This window comes from Crocodylus porosus, unplaced genomic scaffold (genome assembly GCF_001723895.1).
Source record: "Crocodylus porosus isolate Cpor-Errol unplaced genomic scaffold, CroPor_comp1, whole genome shotgun sequence".
In the NCBI taxonomy this organism is placed as follows: domain Eukaryota; kingdom Metazoa; phylum Chordata; order Crocodylia; family Crocodylidae; genus Crocodylus; species Crocodylus porosus.
Genome location: NW_017728905.1, coordinates 1,826,417 through 1,851,480, shown reverse-complemented (window position 1 = coordinate 1,851,480; position 25,064 = coordinate 1,826,417). Strand labels below are relative to the sequence as shown.

The 25,064-nt window shown below is 41.8% G+C and overlaps 1 protein-coding gene across 2 annotated transcripts in view; it reads left to right on the top strand.

The window, feature by feature from the left end:
- AP3D1 (adaptor related protein complex 3 delta 1 subunit) overlaps positions 1–25,064 on the top strand; it is a 73,162-nt gene that overhangs the window by 38,232 nt on the left and 9,866 nt on the right. For both annotated transcript variants that reach the window (XR_002105041.1, XM_019557043.1), the window contains exons 9-24: positions 944–993; positions 3,624–3,673; positions 4,168–4,216; positions 6,457–6,602; positions 9,266–9,414; positions 9,507–9,737; positions 11,398–11,629; positions 14,390–14,535; positions 14,681–14,822; positions 15,942–16,013; positions 16,677–16,752; positions 17,670–17,869; positions 18,544–18,617; positions 21,419–21,617; positions 22,453–22,515; positions 23,096–23,191. Coding sequence is in view for 1 of the 2 variants with exons in the window: in XM_019557043.1 (XP_019412588.1) it covers positions 944–993; positions 3,624–3,673; positions 4,168–4,216; positions 6,457–6,602; positions 9,266–9,414; positions 9,507–9,737; positions 11,398–11,629; positions 14,390–14,535; positions 14,681–14,822; positions 15,942–16,013; positions 16,677–16,752; positions 17,670–17,869; positions 18,544–18,617; positions 21,419–21,617; positions 22,453–22,515; positions 23,096–23,191 (1,975 nt within the window). In the remaining variant the exon portion in view is untranslated. The remainder of the gene's footprint in view (positions 1–943; positions 994–3,623; positions 3,674–4,167; positions 4,217–6,456; positions 6,603–9,265; positions 9,415–9,506; positions 9,738–11,397; positions 11,630–14,389; positions 14,536–14,680; positions 14,823–15,941; positions 16,014–16,676; positions 16,753–17,669; positions 17,870–18,543; positions 18,618–21,418; positions 21,618–22,452; positions 22,516–23,095; positions 23,192–25,064) is intronic.

The following is a 25,064-nucleotide window of genomic DNA, read 5'->3' as shown; positions in this document are numbered from 1 at the left end:
GGTGTGCCCTGGCACTCGGGCAGCTGGAACCCAGAGCTCCCCCTGGATGCTGCAGAGAGGCAGAACAGCCCTGGTCTAAGTTGGTTTCCCTGCTCAGTTTGCTTCTGTCCCAGGTGCCTGTGTAGACGCTGTGCCCAGGAGCAGTTTAGTGTGTAGATTCACTTGCATTAATTCAGTTGCATTAATTCCACATGTAGATGTGCCTGCTGTGTGACCTGTCAAATCACTTCACTTCTCAGTCTCATTTTCCCTGTAGATAAATGAGGACATCAGCTTTAAGTATTTTTGAGGTCCTCAGAACAGCACTGCCTGTGCAGGGTGTTGAAGAGATTGATGTTTTATGTTGGGAGTTTGGGAAAATAAGGTGGGGGCGGGGGGAAGCAGACCATTGCCTTGTAGAGGTGAGTAAAGGAGATATACTAGTAAATGCATGAAAGAATGAGCTTCTGAGTACTGGAGATTTGTCTTGGAGGAGAGATTCTTTGACATTCTTCCGTATATAGGCCTTGGATATCATGGATTATTGGATGAAGGATCGAATTGTCATTTCAGTATTTTGTTCTTGATGACGAGCCTTTGACTCATTGCTTCCCTTTTCACCTCCTCAAATGATGTTGCTACTACTTCCTTGGTTTTTTTGAGCAGAAATGGTTTAAAGCAGAACATGATGCATGTGTCAGGGATATGGATCGAAAGTAGCCTTTTACCATCATTAATGCCTCCCCAAGTTTAAACACTTTGGGTGAAAATTGACCACAGAACAACTTGGAGTATAATAATTATTTTGTCTAGTTTAAAGGTATATAGGGGAGAGAGAAGATTGGCAATTTCCTGTGTAATAAAAGGTGTTAACTAGATCAAAGATGTTGCTGAGAACTCTTCAGAATGTGATATATTTTTTTCTATTCATCTAAAATACTTGATTTCTGTTTCTTCACTTCAGCACCTCAGCCATGTCTCTTCTGTATGAATGTGTGAACACAGTAATAGCAGGTGAGAGCTGAAATTAACCCAGAAAAGATCTTCATTAACTTCAGTAGCAATTAACACCACTTATAACATCCTTTTACATAAAGTCTATTTATTATTTTTTATAACTAAATTAAATTGTGTTAAGCAGTCTCTTCAGTGTGCTTCACTACATAAATGAAACACTTTATTACCGGTAGGTAGTAGATGCACTTTTTAAAAAGTATGTCTAATTTGCTCAATGTACAGAAAAGTTTAAAAGCTAGCATTAATAAAACCAATATGCCAACTTTCAAGTAATGTCTAGGATTTTTAAAATAGTTCTGGTTTCAAAAGCTGACTGCTGAAAACAGGAGTTTAGTTTCTAGCATGTCTTTTTAGGAATATAGTTCAGTGGTCTGCTTCAGAAAATCTTAAAGTGAAATTGTTTTATATTTAATTGTGAAGTGAGTTGGGATCTGATTTTACTCTGAAATAACCTGTAAAGAAGGCAGTGTGGGTTTTCCCAGCTGTTTCCAACTCCTGGCTAAGGTCCTCTGATCTTTGTAAAGGGTTTTTCTATATGTCAGCCCCTTTTAACCCAGTAGGCTCTGAAATTTTAAGCATGGGATCCTGCAGAAGGGTGGTATAGAGACGTGGCACCCTGAGGCAGTTCCTCAGAAGAAAGGAAACATCTTTTTCAGCCACTCTGCCAGCTCTGCTTTGCAAAGTTTTGGTGGTAGAGAATGACCCTGGAAACCCGATGTGAATTCTGTTCTGGATACGAGTGTGCTATCCTGAGACAAAGAAGATAACTTCCCACTGCGATGAACCTTGCTGTAGTTAAAAGGGAAATTCAGACCCTCAGAAACATTTCATCAAAGCCTGTTAAAGGTTTGAATCATGATGAGTTACAAAACCCTAACGCGTACTTATGATGTAAAACCATAGATCTGCCTAGAGCTGCCTCTCAGGCTGCCAGACTAAGCCAGCGGTCCTCTTTATGCATGAGCCAAATAGAATCCTGCAGACTTCTACATAAATGTGGCTTAGCAGGGCTATTGGGAGGGGGAAGATAATAAAAATTAGCAAGTTTGGAAGATGTGATATAGAAAATGTGGTGTCCAACAAGGGAGGTGGTTTCTGTCTGCCTTCTAATGACCCATCTGTTGCTATGGAGAGGTCTACACCGTGATAGTGCAAAGCACGGTATCTCCACCTTCTCTGCCAGGGGGTTGCACACTGCCAAAGCTACACAAAGGCTTTGGCCTCTAAGACTCTTTCTAATTTGGTTGGGTCTCATATAATTACTTGGAGCAGGATTCTGTGTACATCTCATTCATTTAGGAAACTGTAGGCTTAAAGTCCAGCTGTAGTCATCAGTGACCAGGGATCCTGGTTTTCTCTGTTAAAAAACAAAAACTAAATACCTATACATTTTTGGCATTTTTTTTTTAAACTTGAAAAATCAGAGCTCCCCCTGCCCCCTTTGTTCACCAGGACATGGGTTCAGCTGTAGCTGCCCCTTTTGTCCCCCCCCTCCCCCACTGCTTTGCGGTGCTGAGCAGCCAGTGACGTTGCCCCTTTGTTCCCGACCCACAGCCCCTGCCTGCCCCCAGGCTTGCTCCCTCCTGGCAGCAGCTCCCCTCTGCGCCAGGTGGGTGTGTGGGGCAGTGGGTGGGTAGGCATAGATGATGCTGTTGCCAGGAGCCCTGTGCCAGCTGTTCCACCTTGGCCACCAAGATGAAGCACTTCCTACCTGCCTCCACAGTGTGTGTGTGTGTGTGTGTGGGGGGCGGGGGGGAACCACAGCTCTACACCACCACTGCTCCCACTGCTGCCAGGTGGGCAGGGGCCACCTCACCTTGGTGGCTATGGTGGCACAGTTGGTGAGGGGCTCCTGGTGGCTGCAGGAGCATTGAGTCTCCCTGTCCCACTCTGTCTTCCTGTGCTGGTATGGCCAGGCTGCAGCCTTGTGCCTTGCTGTCAGCGCAGAAACAGCCCCCGTATCCCTCCAGCGCATTGCCAAGGGCATGCCCAGATGGTCTCCAAGCCCTGGCCCTCCAACCTCTTTCCCCCTCCCATAGTTTTGTATCTAGCTGCAGGGCTGTTCCCTCCTCCCTGCCTGGCTTTCTTGTCAGCCGTGTGTGCGTGCGTGTCTCTGCATTTGTGCACATGGTGCCCCCTGCCTCCAATCACCCTCTTCCTACTCCCCACAGCTCTGGTTTCCTGCTCCAAAGGGAAAATCTGGGTTTGTCCTCCTTTAAAGGGGAAAATCCACATTTTCCCATGGGAAGTGGAAAACACGGATCCCTGCTGATTTATTAGTCTTTTGGCTGCTAGGTGGAAAGAGTTTTTAAAAACTAAGGACCTTAGTAAGAGTAACGCAGAATGAAAGCATGCATTGTCCAAGCTTCCCCAACAGTCTGTCTGTACAGCTCCCCCTTTCTATGTCAAATGTTATTCTTGTCTTGGGACTTTGCTTGATCTGAGACATGATAGCTGTTAACATTGTACCCAGCCTGTGATTTTTGTCTGTCAGCTAGAAAGCGCTAAAGTGAGACCACTTCTTATGACTCTTACATTGGCTACTGTGTATTAAATTTTACTTAATTTATACTTGGCTTTTCTAAATAAATATAGCTAATTTGAATACGGGTTTTTTTGTTTTTCAGTTTTGATCTCTCTGTCTTCTGGGATGCCCAATCACAGTGCCAGCATCCAGGTACAGCACTTCTTTCTTGATTTAGATGTTTTTGCTACATAATTCCTGCTGGTTTGAGGGAGAGAAGCTCTCCAGATGTTTGAATGAGAAGCTTTCTGATGGTATAGTTCTCACTTAGTGGCCCTTAATGTCTAGTGCATTCTTAGAAAGGTTCCTAAACTTCCCTTAGTTTCCCTTCTCTCCCTGTCTTCTGTGTTCTGTTTAACAGTTGTGTGGGGCAGGAGAGGCCAGGGCACCTGAAAACCTGAGTCCATTTAGGATGCTTTGCTCTTGCTTTTGATTTAGCTGTCACTGGAAGTAAAATCACTAGAACGATGTTCCCTTCATCTTACCTGTTAATGATGCACTCTTGCCAGAAGTCGCAGACCCTGGTTACACTGCTTTTTCACATATTGAAGGCAACACTAACATAAGGAGCGACCTCTACTTAAAAAATAGCTTTACAAAATATTCCAAAACTGATGTTAATTCCAACCTGCACTCTTTTTCTCCAGCTCTGCGTTCAGAAGTTGAGAATACTAATAGAAGATTCTGACCAGAACTGTAAGTATGTTGCTTGTTGCTTTAGAGGCTTTCATTAAGCATCCTGATGGGGCTAAAGCAACAAGGACTTCTAGTAAAATTATTCAGTACTACACAATGCCCAGTATTTTGCAAAGAAAAGCTGGTATTGTCTAGGTAGTAATTTTATGTTTTTGTATAGTGTCACATTTAAACGTCTACTTACCACCAGCTGCTTTTTTTTAAAATGAACTAGCTGAATAATTGGTGCTGTTTGTTATATGGTAAATCTAAAAGTAGAATGTTCTGGTTTTTTCCCTTTCACAACATTTTCCACTGAGGAAGCACATGCAAGTAATGTTATTATAGAATAAAAAAAAACGTAATAGTGAAGTACAAGAACACCTGACTTGTTCATGGTTGGAAATATGGTAATATGAGTTACCGTTTGCTAAAACTTAAATCCTTTTTCATGAAGAACCTCTTCTATCCATCCGTAGAGAGTATTTTAATATGCTCAGAGGAGAGTGGGGCCCCTATTCAATGTAGTAATTCCATTTTGCAATGTTAGAACTATTTGCATACCAGGAGCTCAGCATTTAACATTTTGATTAAGCTCCATAACATCACTGTGAAGTAGGTAAGTGTTGTTCTTGTTGCCTTTGTGTTACTGTCCACAGGTGTTTATGTAGTGTTCAGAGCATTTATTTGGTGTAACTTGGAAATGGCAGTCCTGATAGTCATGGGTGGTATGACGACAACTTTTTGTCAGCAGTCAAGGAGGAGCGCGGACATCCCCTATCCTCTGTGCTAAGTTGTTGGTCTCACATTAGATGCATTTGTCACACCTGTTCTTCAGTACCTACCACACTAGTAAACCATCTCAAAAGGCAGTTCATAGATAACCATGAACTCAGGGGTTTGGTCTTGTAGAACATCATTTTCTGGCGGGGATAGCAGTTGATAGATCTTCAACATTGGTCTAGAAAAAAAATTCCAGTGCTTACTAAGTTCCTCAGTGGCCTTATTAATGTGTGTTCTCCCCCCTTAGTCCAGTAGTCCACTACTTTTCTAGGACACCTTAAAGACTAAAAATATCATTTTAACCAAATGAATGCTACCTTTATTTGAAGTCCTTCCTAGCAACTGACTGTCTTTGCCATCTATGAAGACAGTCTGTTTAGTAATCATAATAGGAGCTTTAAGTGTAGGAGAGAGTCAAGCCTACTCTTGTTGCTGGTCTACCTTACATGATGTTCTGTAGAGAGAGTGCAAGTCCTTTAGGTCTGACCCTCCAACCCCCTTCCTCCTCCCATAGTCTTACCTGTATCCAGCTGCCGGGCTGTTCCCATCACCCTGCCTGGCTGCCTCATGCACTTGTGCACGTGTGTATGGCACCCCCTGCCTCCGATTGCCCTCCTCCCGCTCCCTGCAGCTCTGGTTTCCTACTTCAAAGGGGAAAATCTGGGTTTTTCTCCTCTAAAGGGGAAAATCCACAATTTTCCATGGGAACTGGAAAACGTGGATCTGATTTCCATTCAAATAGGATAATTCACTTGCCAGTTTTCTTTTCTAAGCTGCAATTCCAACGAAACTGTGCACACTCAGTGTAGTTAGAACTCTTTACTCTTGTTCTTTCAGAGTAAGATAAACATTGTTGAGTCACCTTGAATTAGCTAGATTAGATCCAATTATACAAGTTAGTGATTATTTCACTAGGGTTCTGGTATTGTCTCCTGGGGAGGCTGAAGAAATTGTCAGAATCTTGCATGGTAGCTACATGAATCAGTCCACGTTTTCACATAGCACTATTCTGAGTTGATGTTTTAAGGTCTGTAGCTACTCTGGCATAATAGTTCTACAGTCATTACTTAAATACAACTGTCAGCACAAACTTTGAGGTTCCTGCTTGCTGGCTTTTAACATTTGAGTCCATGTAGACAATTGCTCTGAGTGCTTAATTTGTTTCTTTGACTCTTCTGGAGCCTTATGTCAACTGGATTTTAAATTGATGTAGGAAGTGAGAGGCAGGTTGGGTTTGCCCTGTTTTTGATCCACTCAGGTTGGAGAGCCTAAAGGCCTCTTGGGCAGAATTGGGGTCCTAAGATGTTGCTAGCCAAAAGAATCTGAAATGGACCTTTTGTCTCTCATCAGAGAGCTTTTATTTCAGCTTATTAAATATTTGAGGTTTGAATAGAAAGTTTGTCTACCTTAAAATCTTGCGTAAGACCATACAGTATTTCTATATTTGGAAAGAAGTTGTATTTTGTCTCTTTTTACAGTGAAGTACCTGGGATTACTAGCAATGTCCAAAATCCTGAAAACCCACCCTAAGTCAGTTCAGTCTCACAAGGATCTCATTCTCCAGTGTTTGGATGATAAGGATGAGTCTATCAGACTCCGAGCTTTAGATCTCCTCTATGGCATGGTAAGTTTTATTGTATATCCTCTCTCACTCCCCCACCTCCAGGCCCTTTTATTTACACCCCTAAAAAAATCTTGGAGTGAGTTCCCCACTCTGATGCCTTTTATGCTGTTTAAAAGGACTAGTATGATGCACAGAAGCTTTTAAAAGCTTCATTTGTGTGGAGAAAAATTCCTGGTGGAGGCACCATGAAAGACTCGTAAGGCTGCTTTGTGAAGATGCCCTGACATAGTTTGCCACACTAATGGAGGATGTGGAAATGGCATACAACACTTTCAGAATTCCAGATAACCCTTCAGTCCTTAATGTTAGTATAACATGACTTGGACAGGCCTGGAAGTCTGTGTATATTAAACCAAAATGATGGAGCAGCCCGGGATTGGAGGGGCACAAAGGTTGCTTAAAGCCCCTTTTTATCACACAACCACCTTCATTTTGGCCGTCTGTGCTCTACTTCTGTGGCACAGCACAGAATTGCACCTTGGGTTTGCCTGTGTGCATTTTGTGTGCCTGCGTCTGTATGTGTGGCTGCTGTCCAAGAAAACTTTAATAATGCCATGTATGCTAAGCAGCTTTATGGACAGAATCTTGTTGATCTTTGAGGGGGCTATAATTATGACTTGGTATATAAAAGGTCTTTCACTGAAAAGCCTCAACTCCCTAAAATTCATCTATGTGGGATGTTTCATGGCAGATTTTATCATTCTTCAACATTGAAAAGCTTGAGGAGCTGAAATAAAGACTGTTGTATCAAAGTTGTTGTTGTTTTTCCTGGTAGTTTGGAATTAGACTGCTAACCCTACAGTAACAAATCAAACCAAAAGTAATGAACTGAACAAAATTGTATAGGATTTTAAATATTTCTTTTTTCTGAAAAATGCAGCAGGTATTAACCTCGATTACAGGATGTGAAAATCTGTTTTCACACGCTATGCAAAAGATGGTTCATCAGACAATGATGTAAAGCATCCTCCTGGAATGCTGCCTTAAAAGGAACTGTCCTATATTCTGATTTCTAGCAGCAGTTCCATATTACCTAAACTTCCTTGGAGAACTTTCCATCTACTTACTAACAAAACATAGGATAAAAGATTAGCTTGAGACAATGTGGTCCCTGTGCTTTACAGAACTCTCAGGAGGTCACTGTGTTCCAAGGTACACTCTGAAAAGTGATGTATAAAATGACCCCATGGGCCTTGGCAGACATATTTATGGTCCAGTTCTGTTAATTGCATTGTAACATGTCTTGTTCAGCTGATCTGTGGTGTGACAAAACAGCAAATCGCACTTAATATGGAACATCATTGTGATTGGTTTGTATCATGCCTTAAATTGGACATAGCATGTGTCCGACACCCGGGACTGCTCCATGCTCCCATCCCATTTCTTAGCTGAGCACTACGCTGGGCCATGGGACAGTTTGGGTTCAGCACACAGGGTGCCCCACCCCGCTGTAGCAGTGGTTTTCAATTTTGTGTTCCACAGACCCCTGGGGGGTCTGCAGACCGTCTGAGGTGTCCACAAGAGATGACTTTGATCAATGAAAAGTACGTGACTACCCCCACTTAAAATTTAAAGTTTCCAAAGGAGTCAGCACCTCCATTCAAAATTGTTTAGGGGTCTGCAAATAGGGAAAAAATGTTGAATACCACTTCCCTCAACAATTTTTGGGATCAGGTTGGAAGCAGCTGCAAGTCCTGGTTTGGTTGGTTCAGCCCTAGCAGTTGCCCAGTTTTAATTCTGAGGATTATATGCCCTGTTCCAAACATAGTTTGTTGTCCTGTCATATACAGGGCATACAATATTGGGGATAGAACATAACATACCTCGGATCCAAATCGTGCCTTTTTTTAACATCTGCCAGGGGCCTGTGGAGTGTATATGTTAATGACTCTCAAATCAGCTCAGAGTTTTCAAGTAGGCTACATGGCAGGCTCCAATCATGAGCTGAAAATTAAACTGTGTTCTTGTAGCTTTCTTTATTATGGCCAATAGTACTGGTTCTGAGCTTTACCACAGTTTGCTTGTGCAGAACTGTGGTGGTGATGCATTAATAATAAGAGTAGAAAGTAATAACATGCCTTTTTTTTCCTTCAGTGCAACTCTGCGTGCATGCATGGAGCAGAGCTATGAGGTCAGAAAGGGACTCTATAGAGTTTCTCCTTTGACTGTGCTGCATTTTGAGGGGAGATCAGAATGACTGGTTACTGGGGAAAGTACTGAAAATTAAGGCACATTTGAAATAGTCCAGCTAGCTTCATACTTGGGTTGCATAGCAGAAGCCAGATTTTATCACCATCATCCTTGCAAGTAGGGAATGAAAATTCTGAATTTAGTTGTCAGGTCTCATTAAAATGTGTGCTGGGCTGGTAAGTTTGTGCTAAATCAAGAAAGCAGTCAGAAGTATTCATTTAGCCCTTTGACTGGAACAAATGCACTCAAGTCGAGGTTCAGCTAGTTCAACAAGAAACTGTCCCAGGCTGCAGATGAATTGTACTGTAGTCCTGTAGACTTATTTCTGCCTCCCTGTGTTCCAGTATCTGGCTTACCCAGAAGCAGACATAGGTGCATCTAATAGCAGGTGCTTTTATGAGATGGAACTACATTGGCAGGAAGCATGTTGTTGTAAAGGCTTTTTGTCTCATCTTTCTAACTCTCTTGAACAGGTATCAAAGAAGAACTTGATGGAGATAGTGAAGAAATTGATGATTCATGTGGATAAAGCTGAAGGGACAACATATAGGGACGAGTTGCTGACCAAAATCATAGATATATGTAGCCAATCCAATTATCAGTACATCACAAACTTTGAATGGTCAGTGCTTTTACCTGTTCACTTTGAAAGAAGCAGTGGTGGTGCTCCTTGCTTTCCTGCTATTAAGAATGTTTCACTTCCACCTCCTGTAGGTACATCAGCATCCTGGTAGAATTGACTCGTTTGGAAGGTACTCGACATGGTCATCTCATAGCAGCTCAGATGCTGGATGTAGCTATCAGAGTTAAAGCTATTCGTAAATTTGCGGTTTCCCAGATGGCCATGCTTCTAGACAATGCCCATCTAATAGCCAGCAACACCCAGAGGAATGGGATCTGTGAGGTGCTTTATGCTGCTGCCTGGATATGTGGGGAGTTTTCAGAGTAAGTGTAAATGGTATTTTTTTTAAGTGACCTCTGTCTTTCCCATCAGACTAATTCAGCTGTTTCAAGCCAAAATGGGAACTATGTTTGGGCTACTCTTGCATCTATATATATAGAGAGAGATGTATATGCCATCTCAGGAAGTAAGGAATGGTGTGTTCTTAAGGCTTAGGTGTATAAAACATAGGACTGGAAGAGATCTCATGTGTCACTGAGTCTACTCCTCTGCTGTCACAGATAACCATATCAAACACATGTCTTCATTAACTGATCAGGCTCCATCTTAAAAGTAGTTATCTTGCTCTTCTTGGAAGCTTGTTACAGAGCCTCACTCCTGTTAGGGTCAGAAACTTTTTGAGTTTCAGTTAAACTTACTCATGGCTCGTTCCTACCCAAGTGTTCTTCTGCCAGTATTGTCCTTTATCTTAGATAGACCTTCTCTCTCCTTGGTGCTAAACCCCTAGATGTGTATACATAGAAGACAGCCGCATCCCTTCTCAACCTTTGTTTTGCCAGGCTAAATAAGACTGACTTTCCTTTCCCCTGATCATCCTGGTGTAGGTCTCTGATTTTTCTCCAGTTTCAAATTGTGTAGCAGAGGCAGCAAGTACAGTCCCTCCAATAACTTGATATGCTTTGAAATGAAAACTCAATTTAAATCTCAGGAATATAAGAGGCGATAACATAGTTCCCTCTTCAGTTGATTTGCTTTCTGCATTTGACAGCATTTTGTGTATGTAATTGGCTAGTTTCCCCATTGTGTAGCTTTAAACGAGTAGTGGAAAAGAGCTTTGTAAGTGGGGAAAAATGAGAAGATTAAAACCACAAAGACTGGCAGAGTGCAACTTGTATTTTATTACTGCTTGTGCTTCAACAGTTTCACTTGCCTAGTTCCGTTCCGTTTCAGAGCCATGGAGAAGCGTAACTGAACTTTTGTTCTTGGCAATACAGAAGATGGAAGGAATCTCATTTGACTATTTAAATTCTAGATTAAATTATATTAAAAAATAAAAGCTTGTAACTTGAGGATATTTTAATAGGAAGATCATGGAGACAGTAAGCATGGAAACCCAAAGTGTTGCTTTGCCAAATGGAGCTGTATTAATGCCTACCACACTGTGGTATAGTAAAAATTTGTACAGTCCAAGTATTTGTGGTCCGTCTACAGATGTGTTATTGCTGTGCTGTTTTCTGTATTGCTCATCTTCAAATATCTATGTTATAGTACATATCAAAACTAGAATGAATTAAACGCAATCAGTCAAAACAGAATTGAGGGGAACTTACAGAACAGGGAAATCTTAATATCATAAAACAAGTTGATAAGAATAATTTCTTGTGCATCTCTTTACTTTTCTCAGGATCTAAGAACAAAGGACGAAATCCTGTCCTCATTGAAGTCTATGGCAATAATCCCAATGATTTTCAATGAAGATAGGATTTTTACCCAACGTTTCTAGACTTTCTGGCTAGGAAGGTGGCCATGGAAATTGAAACAAGAACATTCTTTGGCTTTGGAGCAAAGTTAGACCAAGGCTGAGGGGTGGTGAGAGGCCCACACATAATACCTAAATCATTTGTATTGTGATATGTGAAACTCAGTAACACATCAGGCTTCCTAAATTGACTTCTCTTTCATTTTCTTCCATCAATCTTCTAGACACCTTGAGGAACCAAACCAGACCCTGGAAGCAATGCTGAGGCCTAAAGTTACCACTTTACCAGGTCACATCCAGGCAGTTTATGTGCAGAACATGGTAAAGCTTTATGCATCCATCTTACAGCAGAAAGAACAAGCTGGTGAGAAGGAATCATCCCAGGAAATTACCCAGCTGATGATTGACCGTTTGCCTCAGTTTGTACAGAGTGCAGATCTAGAAGTCCAGGAAAGGGTAAGAGAAGAATACCTTCTCTAAATCTGTTGTACTTCAAGCCTTTGATACTAATACTAATTATTTCTGCTGTCTGGTTGCATCTACAAGAGATGGTGATTGTTCAGTCATTCCTACGCAATCATTTAGTACTTGGATAAGCAAGTACTAAATGACTGCGGAGTAATTGGAGTTACTGTGCATTAGCACCGCCAAATGGCTTTTTTTGTGACCCTGACTGCACAGTAGCCCAAGATTACTGCACAGTAGCGTCATGTCATGCTTTCTGCCATGTGATGCTGCTGCGCAGTCATCGTCTTGTGCAGATGCAGCCAGTGTTTGTGTGACGCACACACTGCAGAAATAACCCCCAAAATAACCTCCCTTAAAATGTCTGTTATCAAAGGATCCTGTTTGCATCCTGCACCTTGCATGCCTCAGGAGTGTAGAAAGTGAGAAGTAGTTTAAGTAATTTTCCCAGGGTCACTTGCAAGGCAAGATCACGATGGAGCCCAAAGTTGACACCCAGTCCTGTGCCTTAATCATTACACCAAATATATAAATAAGTATGCAGTTACTGGCATGTGATTGCAAGGTTTGAATCTGTAAATGCTGTATTCATACTTGCATATAAAGCAGCATCAAATTCTTTGCTTTCATTACTGTGCTGCACCATACCATGTAATTCATCACCTTTTGGAGTAGAACTATTTTTTTTCCCACAAGAGGTAATTCAAAATTATTCAAGGTGACTGTCAAGTGTTACGTGTTAGCAAGTGATGCAAAGAATGAGTATAAAATTTGATGTTTGAAATGGGTTCACAGGGGAATAGAATCAGCACTCTAAAATAACACAAGCATTCCCGGCTGAATCGTGTATTTAAAAAAAAAAAAAAAAAATAGTTTATGGGGGTGCGGAAAACAAAGGGAATGGAAGGTCACTAAGGTGGGAGCAGGAGACATGATATTAGAACTGGAAAGCTAGAACTGTATATTACTCTCACTTCTCTGTTCACTTAAACCTTTAAAGCTTTTAGTTGATTTTGGTACATGTAATATAAAATAAAAATGGCAAGCATAGTTATAGTAATGCAGTGCAGTAATGAAAGCAAAGAATTTGATGTCCATAACAAAATATGTTTAAAATGTCCTGACTCTTTGAACCTGTGCAGTCTAATTTTGGCAGCTGAATATCACATCAGAGTAAGAAAGGTAAGGCAATGTTAAAAAAAAAAAGTACTAAAAGCCCATATAGACATGCCTGTATGGTTTTACAAATGTTTGTCTCGGGGTAATGCATACAAAACCACATTTTTTGAGAAGGTACACACAGGCATTTACATTTAATGATTAGCAATCTTGGATTTTAGAGCAGGGCCTGAATCATGAAGCAAGTTCTTTTCTTGTATCTTCCATTGACTTGCTGCGAGCAGCAAAGACAGGATAAGTAACTTTCCTACCTCTACAGTAACTTCAAGTTACTATCAAGTTTCCCTGTTTGTTAATGCCAGTTTCCCTTTTTGTAAGGGGGATAATGTTTCGTTTTTGCCCCTGTTGTGAAGTATTGTGCAATTGCTTGATTCACTGTGCTGTGAAGTACAGGCTGTGGCTGTTGTAAGGCTAGGCAAGATGTCTTATCTTTTATTGGACCAATTGTATGGTTGGCATAGACATGGGCAAGCTTTTCAACATCACAATACCTTTCCTTAGGCCTCAACCGTTGTAAGGCTACTCATTTTGAATCATTAACACCATGATAAGCTGGAGGAATGAAGTAGTTACTCAAGAGCATGGGTCCTTATTTTGATTTTTACATTCTGAGGAAATTTAAATAACGCATACACAAGTCAGTCAGTGTTTTTTTTCCCTGAGGCTATCTTCCTTTACACTCTAACTTCCTTTAAATTGGAAGCCCCAAGTGACTGACTTTTCTCATGCATCCTGAGTACTTCCTTGAAAAAATCAGTGTAGGATCCTTTGTAGCTGAACTTGGTTACCTGTTTTGCATATCTGGTATTTAATTTGCCTCTATTTGTGGAGATGAAGAAACAGAACATGCATATCGTTGGGATATTCCCTGTATGAGCATTCCTAATGGGAAGAGGCTCACTATTTAGAGCAGTGGTTCCCAAGCTTTTTTTTTTTTTTTGGGGGGGGGGTCCTGCACCACACTCAGTGGTGAACCTAAAAGTGTTCTTCTTGAATCCTCCTGAGGACCCCGCACAACCCTGATTTAGGTCATGACCCTAGGTTGGGTACCGCTGATTTAGAGGAACACTAATTCTGAATTGTGTGTGTTGATGCATGTCGTCTTCAGGCATCAACAATATTTTGTCCATGTAGCTCATCTTCTGCTTTTAGCATGGCTTGTTCTCCCAGCTCCATTAAACACTTCTGAAAATTCAACCTATAATATACTTCATTTAAGGATCTGAGGGAATTTGAATCTTTTGTGAGAATGATCTAGTTGGGGATGGTCCTGTTTTGAGCAGGGGGTGACCTCCTAAGGTCCCTTTCAAGCCTAATTTTCTGATTCTATCATACTTGATAGGGGTTAGCCATATGTTACAGATGGGAAGCAGGCACAGATTTGGGAGTTTATACGCCCAAGGTTGGAGATTGCTGAGAGAGGAATCCCACCTTCCTTAATCCCCCGTTGCCAGGATCTGCCCAGTTAACAAAGTGCTTCATCTTAATGTGGTTGTTTAGACAGGGTTCTTATTCAGCAACAGTCGGTGCATTGACACTGTTTTTTAACTTGTTTTTATATTTGGCTTTCAGGCCTCCTGCATCTTGCAGCTGATTAAATATATTCAGAAGCTACAAGCAAAAGAGGTGCCTGTAGCTGAGGAAGTGATAGCACTGTTTGCAGGCGAGCTGAACCCTGTAGCTCCTAAAGCACAGAAAAAAGTCCCGGTTCCAGAAGGGTAAGAGTTTTTATCCTTACAGCATTGCTTTAAATGCATAAGTAGTAGTTCTGTAGCTAGGAATCTTACATATATGTACATGCATGGAGAAACAGAATTAAGCTGTATGTAAGTAAGTAAATCCGTCTGTTGCCATTCTTCCTAGCTTGGATCTCGATGCTTGGATCAATGAGCCTCCCTCAGATAGTGAGTCTGAAGATGAAAAACCCAAAACAATCTTTCATGATGAAGAACAAAGGCATTCTAGACCCAGACAGCCAGAGATGGATGAAGAGGAGCTTGCCAGGGTAAGTAAATGTTCATATGCACATACTACTAATATAATGGTATGTTCAAAATCACTGAAGTAGTTGCAATAATTTTTTTTAGTGCAGCTGAGGGCATGTACCTTGCACAGCTTCCCGAGTTGGAAGTGGAGTGAGCAAGGATGCAAATCTTTGTATGTAAGAATGGCCAGAATCTGGAACCAACTTCCAAGGGAAGTGGTGCTCACTCCTACCCTGGGGGTCTTCAAAAGGAGGCTTATAATCACCTTGCTGGGGTCATTTGACCTCAGCTTCCTTTCCTGCCCATGGCAGGGGGTCGGACTTGATGGTCTGCTCAGGTCCCTTCCAACCCTACCAACTATGAAACTACCTGACTAATCCATTTTTGTGAGATCCATACTGATAACAATGTTGTCTTGATTCCCATTGCCTTTGTGTTTGGGATGAAAGCCAAGTACATAGGACCAGGTTCTCGCAAGTGCTCAGCATCCAACTTGCAGAGCTCTTCTTTCCACTTGCTTTGTTCCTGAAGTGGGAGCTAAATCTCTTGAGAACCTGGTACCAGCAGGGAGAACAGCTCTTCTGAAAATTTGCCCCATAAACTCTCCAATTGTTTTGATGGCTGTAAACACAAAGACTGTTCTTTACCAAGTGCCACTCACTCAACTTTGATTTAAAGTAAATGTGTGGGTTTTTACTTACTGTTAGTCAATCCCTAGCATTTTCTGGCAGGGAACGCACAGTTTGCTGCAATGGCATTTGGGGTGCAGGGTTAGACATGGGCATTTCCTTGTTGGGCTGTGCACATGTATTTTTCCATGAAACCCATGAATTCCCACACACACACCCACATCCCCCCCACACCTCTCCCGTCCCCAGCTTGGAAGAATAGATGGGAGGGATATTATTTGGTGGTTTTTTCCTTAACAGCTGTTTGCCACACTTCCTTGTAACTATGAAACTTGAAAACTGGAGAGGTTTAATCAGCGGTTATTTCCCTGTAGCCTTTTGTGAGTTGTTTTCAGCGCTCCAAATATACTGTGTGATCACACTTCGCAGTGTCTGGAAATAAAGTGGAGAGTGAGCTTGAGTCAGTGCAGTAACCACAAATATCTTTTTTTTTTTTTTTTTTTTTTTAAGCGCCGAGAAGCCCGGAAGCAAGAACAGGCAAACAATCCATTTTACATTAAAAGTTCTCCGTCTCCACAGAAAGTAAGTCTGGCTTGCTTGAAGCCACTTTCACTATCTAATAAAACAAATGCAGGGGCTATCAGCATTTTGTAGCCATTGTTTTGAGGTCTTTTTGCATTGAAGAGCTGGAAACAAGTTAGCATCGTGTGACCACTCTGCTTTCTGTGACTCTTCTATTGACCTGAAGTTTGGGAACCATTGTAACAGTAATTGTCATGGTCCTTTTTCAGTGCTTTCCTTATCCCTGTTACATTCTGAGACTGCCTTGATAACTTAAATCTTCATTGTTTACCTTAGAAGTAGCAAGCCATAAATGTTTTTCAACCAGTTATATGTGCTTTTCTTGTCTGAAACAACTAATGCTAGAACATTAGCTAGAAGGAAGGTCTAGAGAAGTATTGATCAGTTGGTAGCAGTGTCTGAGTGCTAATCCATTTTTCAGGTTCTCTAAATATTAATCTATCCTTTGACATACTAACTTCTTCAAAGATTACACTTTGATTTTAATATTTTGAAATATCTGCATTATGAACATCTCCATCAGAAATGTTTCTAAATAATGTAACTAGTTAACTGACTGCATATTTAAAGTGTTAATGTGGGTAATCGAGTGTTGAACTGACACACAACAACTCAGTGTGCTGTGAAGTCAACACTGATACAGTTTTTCTTTCACTTACCAAGCGATATCAGGACACTCCAGGTGTGGAGCATATACCTGTAGTCCAAATAGACCTTTCTGTTCCCTTGAAAGTTCCAGGTAAGCACATCAAACCAGTTTCAAAATGGAGTTGAAGCTAATGATTTAAACAGAAGTAGTCATTTCCTCTGTTTTATGGCATGAGCGTTTACAGTCTTTCACATAGTTCCCATGTTGGTTGTCGCTTTTTAGTGTGCTAAGAAATACAGCTGTTTAATTCAAAACTCTGTTTGAATTACTCTGTTAGTCTGTTATTCTGAATATGAGGCCCACTTTCTTTTAAGTGTGCTCAAGTTCAAACAGCTTAACAGGTAAATATAATACATATTCAAACATGACAAGGTATCAGTATTGTTAGGAAGTATCTTCAGAACATAACCAAGTTCTGCGGTACGGTAAGGCAAAAAGTTGATGTCAGAGACCAGTGGATGGGGACACTGAGAGAATTTAGCAATAGTAGTGACACTAACATGCTGCTTTCTGGTTAATGACAAGTTATAGATCTGAAAAATAATTGCTCAGGAGTAATATGTGGTTGAGCATCTCTTAATATGCATCTCTCAGGAGTCCGTGTCTTCACTTGCAGATTTATAGCCATCAACATTTTTTCTCCTAAGGTATAGTAAAGGGTTTCCCCAAAACATGAAAAAAATATGGTGAAATATTTAAATTCTTGTAGCCTTGGAGTCACATTCTTCCATTTGATGTCAGCGTTTAACCCATGTTAAGTCCACAAGATGCAGGCAAGAATCAGAGCAGAATTTTGTCTGCTGGCTTCTAAAGGGATATGGAGCTGGGCAGGGGAAGCTTCTGTTGAGAGGCTGTAGGGGGGAGGGTTAAGTAGAAGTGTAGTATGCTACTTCCCATCTGGGAAGTAGTTGGGAGGAAAATAAATGTTTGTTTGAACCATCAACTACGGAGATGGTTAACCTCAGAGTAGACTCTAGCCTGAGAGCAGTTTGGGCCCTTCTCTACAGGAATGCCTATGTCTGACCAATATGTAAAACTGGAAGAGGAGCGGAGGCATAAGCAGAAGTTGGAGAAAGACAAAAAGAAGAAAAAGCAGAAAAAAGAGAAGAAAGGTAAACACCACCGCCATAACTCCCTACACACAGAGAGCGATGAGGACATTGCCCCAGCCCAGCATGTGGACATCATCACAGAGGAGATGCCAGAGGTCAGTTGTTTGCTTAATAGTCTCGGGAGTCTCAGCACGTTGCTCTTGGTTTTGTGACCCTCCCAGTGTCCCAAAACAGTCAGCTTCAGTTGGGTCATCATGGCCTGAGACTCCTCAGTGTTTCAAAACTGCCTAAGCAGCAGCATTGGGATCCCTAATGAGAGAGTCTTTTGACCTGCCCTTTCAAGGAAGAGGGAATTGTTAACTTTTGATGCAGAGAGCCAAAGACTGCAACCAGAGGAAAAACAGAAGACTGGTAAAACTTATGGTATACTTATCTACTATGAAAATAATGCTAATGACATAGCTGCTTCATTTATTATATTTTGTTGCTTCACTGCGACTATAACTTACATTCTGGTCAGCAGATTTGCAGCTAAAATGAATTCTACCTGCTAATTCTGTACATGCTGTACAGTCCAAATTTGTTTTGGAGTAACATTGGGCAAACAGTGGGAATGCAAATCCTGGGGCTGTATGGGGAATATCATTCTCCTTGTAAATTCATTGATAAAAGACAAGAGTGCTAGATTAAGTTTGACAGGCCATGTGACTTCTCACATCTGATTGCAAGGAGGCCTGTATTCAGGTGGAGTTTGGGAAGTTGTACCTCTGGCTTGAAATTGTGCTGTCAGCTCATTTCCTTAATTAGTAGCCTGTTTCTCTCACCCTAGAACGCACTGCCCAGTGATGAGGATGACAAAGATCCCAATGATCCATATAAGGCCCTTGATATAGATCTGGATAAGTAAGTACAAAACTGTATTATGTGCGAGTTTTCTTGCTTGTAAGCCAGAATGCACAAAGGCTCTGGGCTACAAAAGTTAAGGTGATTTAAAACTTATGCTTTATAGGGTCACAATCCACCTTGCACAAAGTGAGATGGCCAAACTCTTTCTGTACTTTAGTTCTATTTTTGTAACAGTTGTGCCATCAGACCATGGGCTCCATCTGGCTCCCTTCAGTCCTTTCTTCAGCATAGTGACTCAACTCAAGCCCCGTAAGAAGCAGTGTCTGCTGGGTTTATGGTTGCACTTATTCCTTTAATTCTGGGCTATGTCATTTCCTTTCTTCCCTCTCACCGTGATCAGGTAAAGGTTACTAATGGTTTGTAGTGGAGGGACTGATTTTTCTGAAGAAGAGCTGTAGTACCTAACATTACAGCCCACTCATAATTTCTGCAAAACCCATTGTCCTTGTTAGACCAGGAGTGCACCTGTTATACCCCACCCTTTTTCTGGTCACTTAGGCAGGTAGATTTTTTTTTTCCTTTTAGAGACTGGTTTTGTGAGTGAGGCTGGAGCCTCTTAAACTAAGGGGACCCATCTTCTAGGTAGAACCGCACATACGCAGATGAATCTAACGAGTTTTCAATGCATAGATTTACCCAAATCCATCAATTCTTGCCTGCATTTGAGGGACCACCATCTTTTCTGTTGAGGGTTTTCAAAGCACACATTAAAGTCCATTCTTGGTATGGCTTTATTGACATTTGGGGTTCGTGGAGCAGCAGGAAATGGCGAATTACACTTAATAGCATTATATGCCCTAAGCAGATGCTGTTCCTTTGTGGGTTTTCAGTCTTTCACGACTGTTACTCTGTCTGAATTGCTTTCCAGTGGCATTGTTTAAAAGGGCAACCCTTCTACCAGAAGATCTTCTTGGGTTGGGTGTGTTGGAACTCCAGGAACCTGCCATGCTTTCCCACAGACCTTAAACCTCTCAAAGGCCTTTTAATAATTACAGTCAGCAAAGCTCCGTGTGCAGATTTTTCTGCTCTTTGACAAAATGGTTATGTATTAAATATAGTTGCTGGTTTATGACCCACTGATGCCTCCTGCAAAACTATGAAAACTGTTCTGTTTAGGGCCAGTTCTTCATGTCCCTCAGCTGCATAAATGTGCTTTAAAATCTTGGCCATTGTCATACACTCACAGAGAAATTGGATGAGTATTTCACACCTAAAAATCTTGACTTTTGTCCCTTAAGTATGAGATACCAAAAACCCTGTTCTGATGTAGTTCATCTGCTCATTCCTACAATACTCACCTGTCTGTTTACCTCTGCAAATGAAGAGTGCAAAGAGGAAGTGAATTCCTAACAGAAGTCCTGTTTGAGCTAAACACATCAGTGTAGAAAACACTATACCCTTGCCTTAATGCAGTAGTGTTCCAGGAGGTATCACTGGACTTTCACACTTCTGTCCGTGCTCTTCCCCTTTCCACAGTCATTGCACTCTCCAGTCATGTTTCTCATATCTCTGTCCTTTCTCTCTCTTTCTTTCTCTGCTTGCACTGCTATGTCTGTGTCACACACACACATACAGTCTGGTTTCAGGGAAGCCTTCCAGGTAAGAGTATCATTAAGTAGTTGGCCTTCTTTCTAAGGTTGGTTGGGTTTTTTTGGGCTTTTTTAGCGGGACAGTGTAAAAGTGTGCAGGATCATGGATATATTAAAAACCAATGAATCCAGTTATGAGCAAGGTTCCTTCATCCTTACTGGCTTGCTTTGAGCCTTGACCCCTATCACCACTCAGGTGCATATAAAACAAATCTAAAACAGAGATTTGCCCTATGATGAAACCAGTATGATCCTGTTGGTTTTACAGTGTCTGTTTTTTGAAGTAAAGTTGGATCAAGTCCAGTTCTTTGTACTGTTTAAGCAAAAAACTGAACTGAATGAGAACAATAAGTGTATTCATGAACTGATGATGCCTGCTCAAATGTGAGAATCAGCATTTGAACAGAAATTCATCTGAAAGTAGCAGTTAATGGACTTTGTCTCTCTTTACTTTCTGGCACCCCAGTTTGCCAGCAGTGGGAAAAGATGATAGATGTTTGTTTCTATGCTGCTTATGTCTAAGAAGGGGTTGCCAGCATAGTATTTATTGCTACATTAAGTTTTGTTTTTTTTAAATTGGGGTACGCTGATGTAGAGTGGAAACTCATTTTAATGGAGTGCTGAGCTATTGACTCAGCACAGCCTTCCAACATGAGGCATAGAAGCTCAATATTTATGATAAGAAATCTTAAAATCTATTAAACTTGGAATGGTCCTATCCAGGGTCAAGATTAAGAAAGAATTCTTGTTCAAGGATTTAAGACAAGCTGTCACCTCAAAAGTTACATCATGTTGCTTGGCTTGTGACATTTATTATTGCAAATGTTTCCTCCTGTTTTACACCTACCCTCAAGGATTACTTCCTAGGCTTGCAAGAGTGCAGGGAGTATGCGTGTGTGTCTTCTGTAAGCGTTACTTAATCTGCAAGTGCATCATTATCAATTGATGGGTGAGTGCGAGAGGGATCACAGCTCACAGTTGCCTGCAGAATGTTTTCATTTAACTTCTGATGCATGGGGGCAGTGTCTGGCTGCAAAACTGAGCTGCTCCTGGGATACTAAAGTGTTTGTGTGGGTTGAGACTAGTTCCATTCTAAGGAGAAGCTATCATCTGATCTTTACAAACACAGACTTGTCTGGGAATCCAGCAAGTGCCTTGGGCAGCTGGGAAACAGTCTTCATTGAAGGTAACTCATCATGCATTTTTAAGACCCTTAGCAGATAGTGAGAAGCTGCCAGTGCAAAAACACAGAAATACTGAGAACCTCAAGTCTCCGGACACAGAAGTTCCCTTAGTAGAGAAAAAGAGTAAGAAACCCAAAAAGAAGGAAAAGAAGCACAAAGAGAGAGAGCGAGAAAAAGAAAAGAAGAAAGACAAAGAGAGAAAGGTGGATGAAGAAGAAAAGAAGGTAATTCTAAGGCACGTCCTGTGATTAGATCACTGTTGCAGCTAATATCCTTATATTATATGGTAAAAAAAAATTCTTATTTCAGTGGTCAAATGTGGCTGCTAATAAGACACCAACAGCTGATTATTTTTGACCTTTTTTTTTCATTTCCTTTTTTACAACCTTAAAAATGACACGTGTCTAGACCACTCTGCTTAAACACAAAAATAATAGCCACTTAGTCCTGAAAGCCAGCAAATGTCCAATCCCAGCAGAACGCACAGCGTTCCTTTCCCACAGATCTAATAAAGGAATATGTCAGTAATGTCAGTGAATCAGCTTCTGTACCAGGGAAATCCTCACTACCACATAAGGTTCTTGAACCCCCCACCCCATCTTTCATTTTATGGCAATGCTTTTTATTTAAAAAAATAATAATTTTCAGTTAATAAAAGTTGGGGGTTATGTTGAAGTCTTGAATATTTTCCTTGCCAATCAGTTTACATGGAGAATTGCACTGTTACAGGCTTCCTTTATCTTGCATAGCCAATGTCCTGATTGCAATCTAGTGACTATTTGAAGGGGCTGTAGGGTACTTCAGCCATCATATTGACTCCACTCTTAGCGTCTACACTGTTTTGCTCAGTGCAAAGGTGCTAGTTAAAGCTAATTTTGTTGGCTTTATGCACTGTAAACATGTTTCCTGTTCTAGTGAGTTCCTTGAATGATCTATTACTCTGCTTCTGAAATTATTACAGTAACAGCTTGTTTGGGTAGCAATATAATGCAGATGCTAAAATAAAGTCCAAGAGTAATGTAAAGCAGCTCTAAAGGTTTGTTTGTCCTTGGATTTCAGGGGGAAGACTTGGATTTCTGGCTCTCCCCTGCCCCGCCCCCTGTCTCCACTACACAGACACAGGTATGCCTCTTACTGGGTCACTGCTGTTATTACTACTAGTGTTTAGTCCAGAGGGAAGGAGCTGAAGGCCCAGTTCTGTCTGGTCATATGGGTTCCCGTTACCATGGAGCAGTGGAAGTTTATCCCTTTGCTTCAAGTCCTGCTGCTCAAGAGTGATCACAAAGTTTGAAGAGCAGGTGTAAAGGGGTACAGTGAGGTCTGGAGGGGTTTTCTGTTAAACTGTTGTCAAAAGCATTACTTCCAGCATGAACCAAGAGCTAGAAGTACTAATGGATCCAAGGGTATGCATAATCTGAAAGTGCTTTAAAAGTACTCTAGTTTTCAGTACAAACTTTGAAGTAGAAACGTTGGGGATCTTTGAGACGTGTTCCTAGGATGAGCTCTTTTGTGTCTTGGTTAGTGGACTTACTCCTGGAATAAAATGGTTATGAACAAGTTGATGATCCTTTAATGGTGACAGCCCTAAAGTGCTACAACAGTAATTGTTCTAAAGCTGTTTTCATTCTGTCCAGGATCCAGTTGTTTTGTTTTGTCCATATTCAAGTTAATATCATAGCTTTCTGATTTGCCTCCTTACCAGAGTGAGCCAGAGGTGAGCACTGCCATAGCTGAACCTAAAGACCATGACGAACCGAAGGAGGAGGACAGGGAAGAGGAGGAAGATGATGAAGGAAAGGTCAGTGGTTATAGTTGAGCCCAGTAGTCACGAGTACCAGAAGATTTATTGCAAATGAAAACGTAAGAGTTACAACCTAGATCAGAGCAGTGTTCTACCTGTCACTAATGATGGCCAGTACCGACTGCTTCAGAGAAGTTCAGAAAACCCTGCCATAGGCACTGATGAAAGATCTTGTCCCCAGGGACCTCTGAATACAGAGTAATAAAGCATGGGTTATGTTTCGAGCCAGAGGGGACAATTAGCCAACCATGGTCAAGACGGAACTTTTGCCCTTTGTCAAAGGTGCCACTTAAACAGATTCTGACCTCTGCGTGTGCTGGACTGGTTTGGGTTCAGAGCATCGGCACCCAAGTAGGCAACAGTCCAGAGTAGCACACTGGGGCCCAGCACAGAGGATCATTATTGAGGTGTAGAGTGGGCTTATATGATGTAGTTGCTTGTGTTAGCATAGGAGTGGACACTCGGCGCTGACAGAAATGATGATGTCATGCAATCAGCCCTCTGAAAGCACTCTACAGGTGTGGCCTAACAGAAGTGCGTGGCTGGAGAGTGCTTTAGAATCATAGCAGTTAAGGGCTGGAAGGGAATTCAAACAATTGAGTCGCACCCCCCTGTTCTGGGCAGGAAAGATCACAGCAAGATGTCTGTCAGGTCTCCTCTTGGAGACTTTGGAGGTTGAGGACTGCACCACCTCCTTGGGAAGTCTTCCAGATTCTGGCCACCCTTACTGTAAAGAAGTTCTTCCTTGCATCTACACATGCTCTAGGTGAATAGAGTCAGGTGGGTGGCAAATTGGTTTAGGGGTCGCACCCAGAGAGTGGTGGTAGACTGGACAGTATTGACCTGGAAAGGTGTGAGCAGTGGAGTCTCTCGAGGCTCGGTCCTTGGACTCGTGCTATTCAGTGTCTTCATCAGTGACTTGGATGAGGATGTGGAGAGCACTCTGTCCAAGTTTGCAAATGATACCAAATTATGGGGCAGAGTTAACACACCAGAGGGTAGGGAACGGATCCAGGCTGATCTGGGCAGGTTGGAAAAACGGGCAGAATGAAATAGGATGCGGTTCAACACAGACAAGTGGGAAGTTCTGCACCTGGGCAAAAAGAACCACCAACACACTTCCAGGCTGGGGGATATCCTTCTCAGTAGCACAGCAGCAGGAAGGGATCTTGGAGTCATAGTTGACTCCAAGATGAACATGGGTCATCAATGTGATGAAGTGATCTCAACAATACTAACCGCGCTTTATCATGCATTAGCAGATGCATGACAAACAGGTCCAGGGAGGTGATGCAGTGGTCAGGCCACAGTTGGAGTACTGTGTCCAGTTTTGGGGGCTGCACTTCAAGAGGGACGTGGAGAATCTTGAGAGGATTCCGAGGGGAATTTGTATGGTCAGTGGCCTGCAGGCAAGGCCCTGCAAGGATAGACTGAAGGACCTAGATCTCTTCAGCCTTTGCAAGAGAAGGCTGAGAGGTGATCTTGTGGTTACCTATAAATTTATCAGGGGAGGGCAGCAGGGAATAGGAGATGCTGTATTTACTAGGGCACCCCTTGGAGTAACTAAGAACAATGGCCACAGATTGATGGAGAGTAGATTTAGGTTGGACATTATAAAGAACTTCTTCACAGTAAGGTTTGCCAGAATCTGGAATGGGCTTCCTAGGGATGTGATGCTCTCCCCTACTCTGGGGGTCTTCAAGAGGAGAGTGGACAAGCACCTAGCTGGGGCTGTCTGATCCCAGCAGTCTTTCCTGGCCAGGGCAGGGGGTTGGAGTCAATAACCTACCCGAAGTCCCTTCCGACCCCAACTTCTATGACTCTAACCTGAAACCATCTTCTAACAGGTCATGGTCATTGATCCTTATCC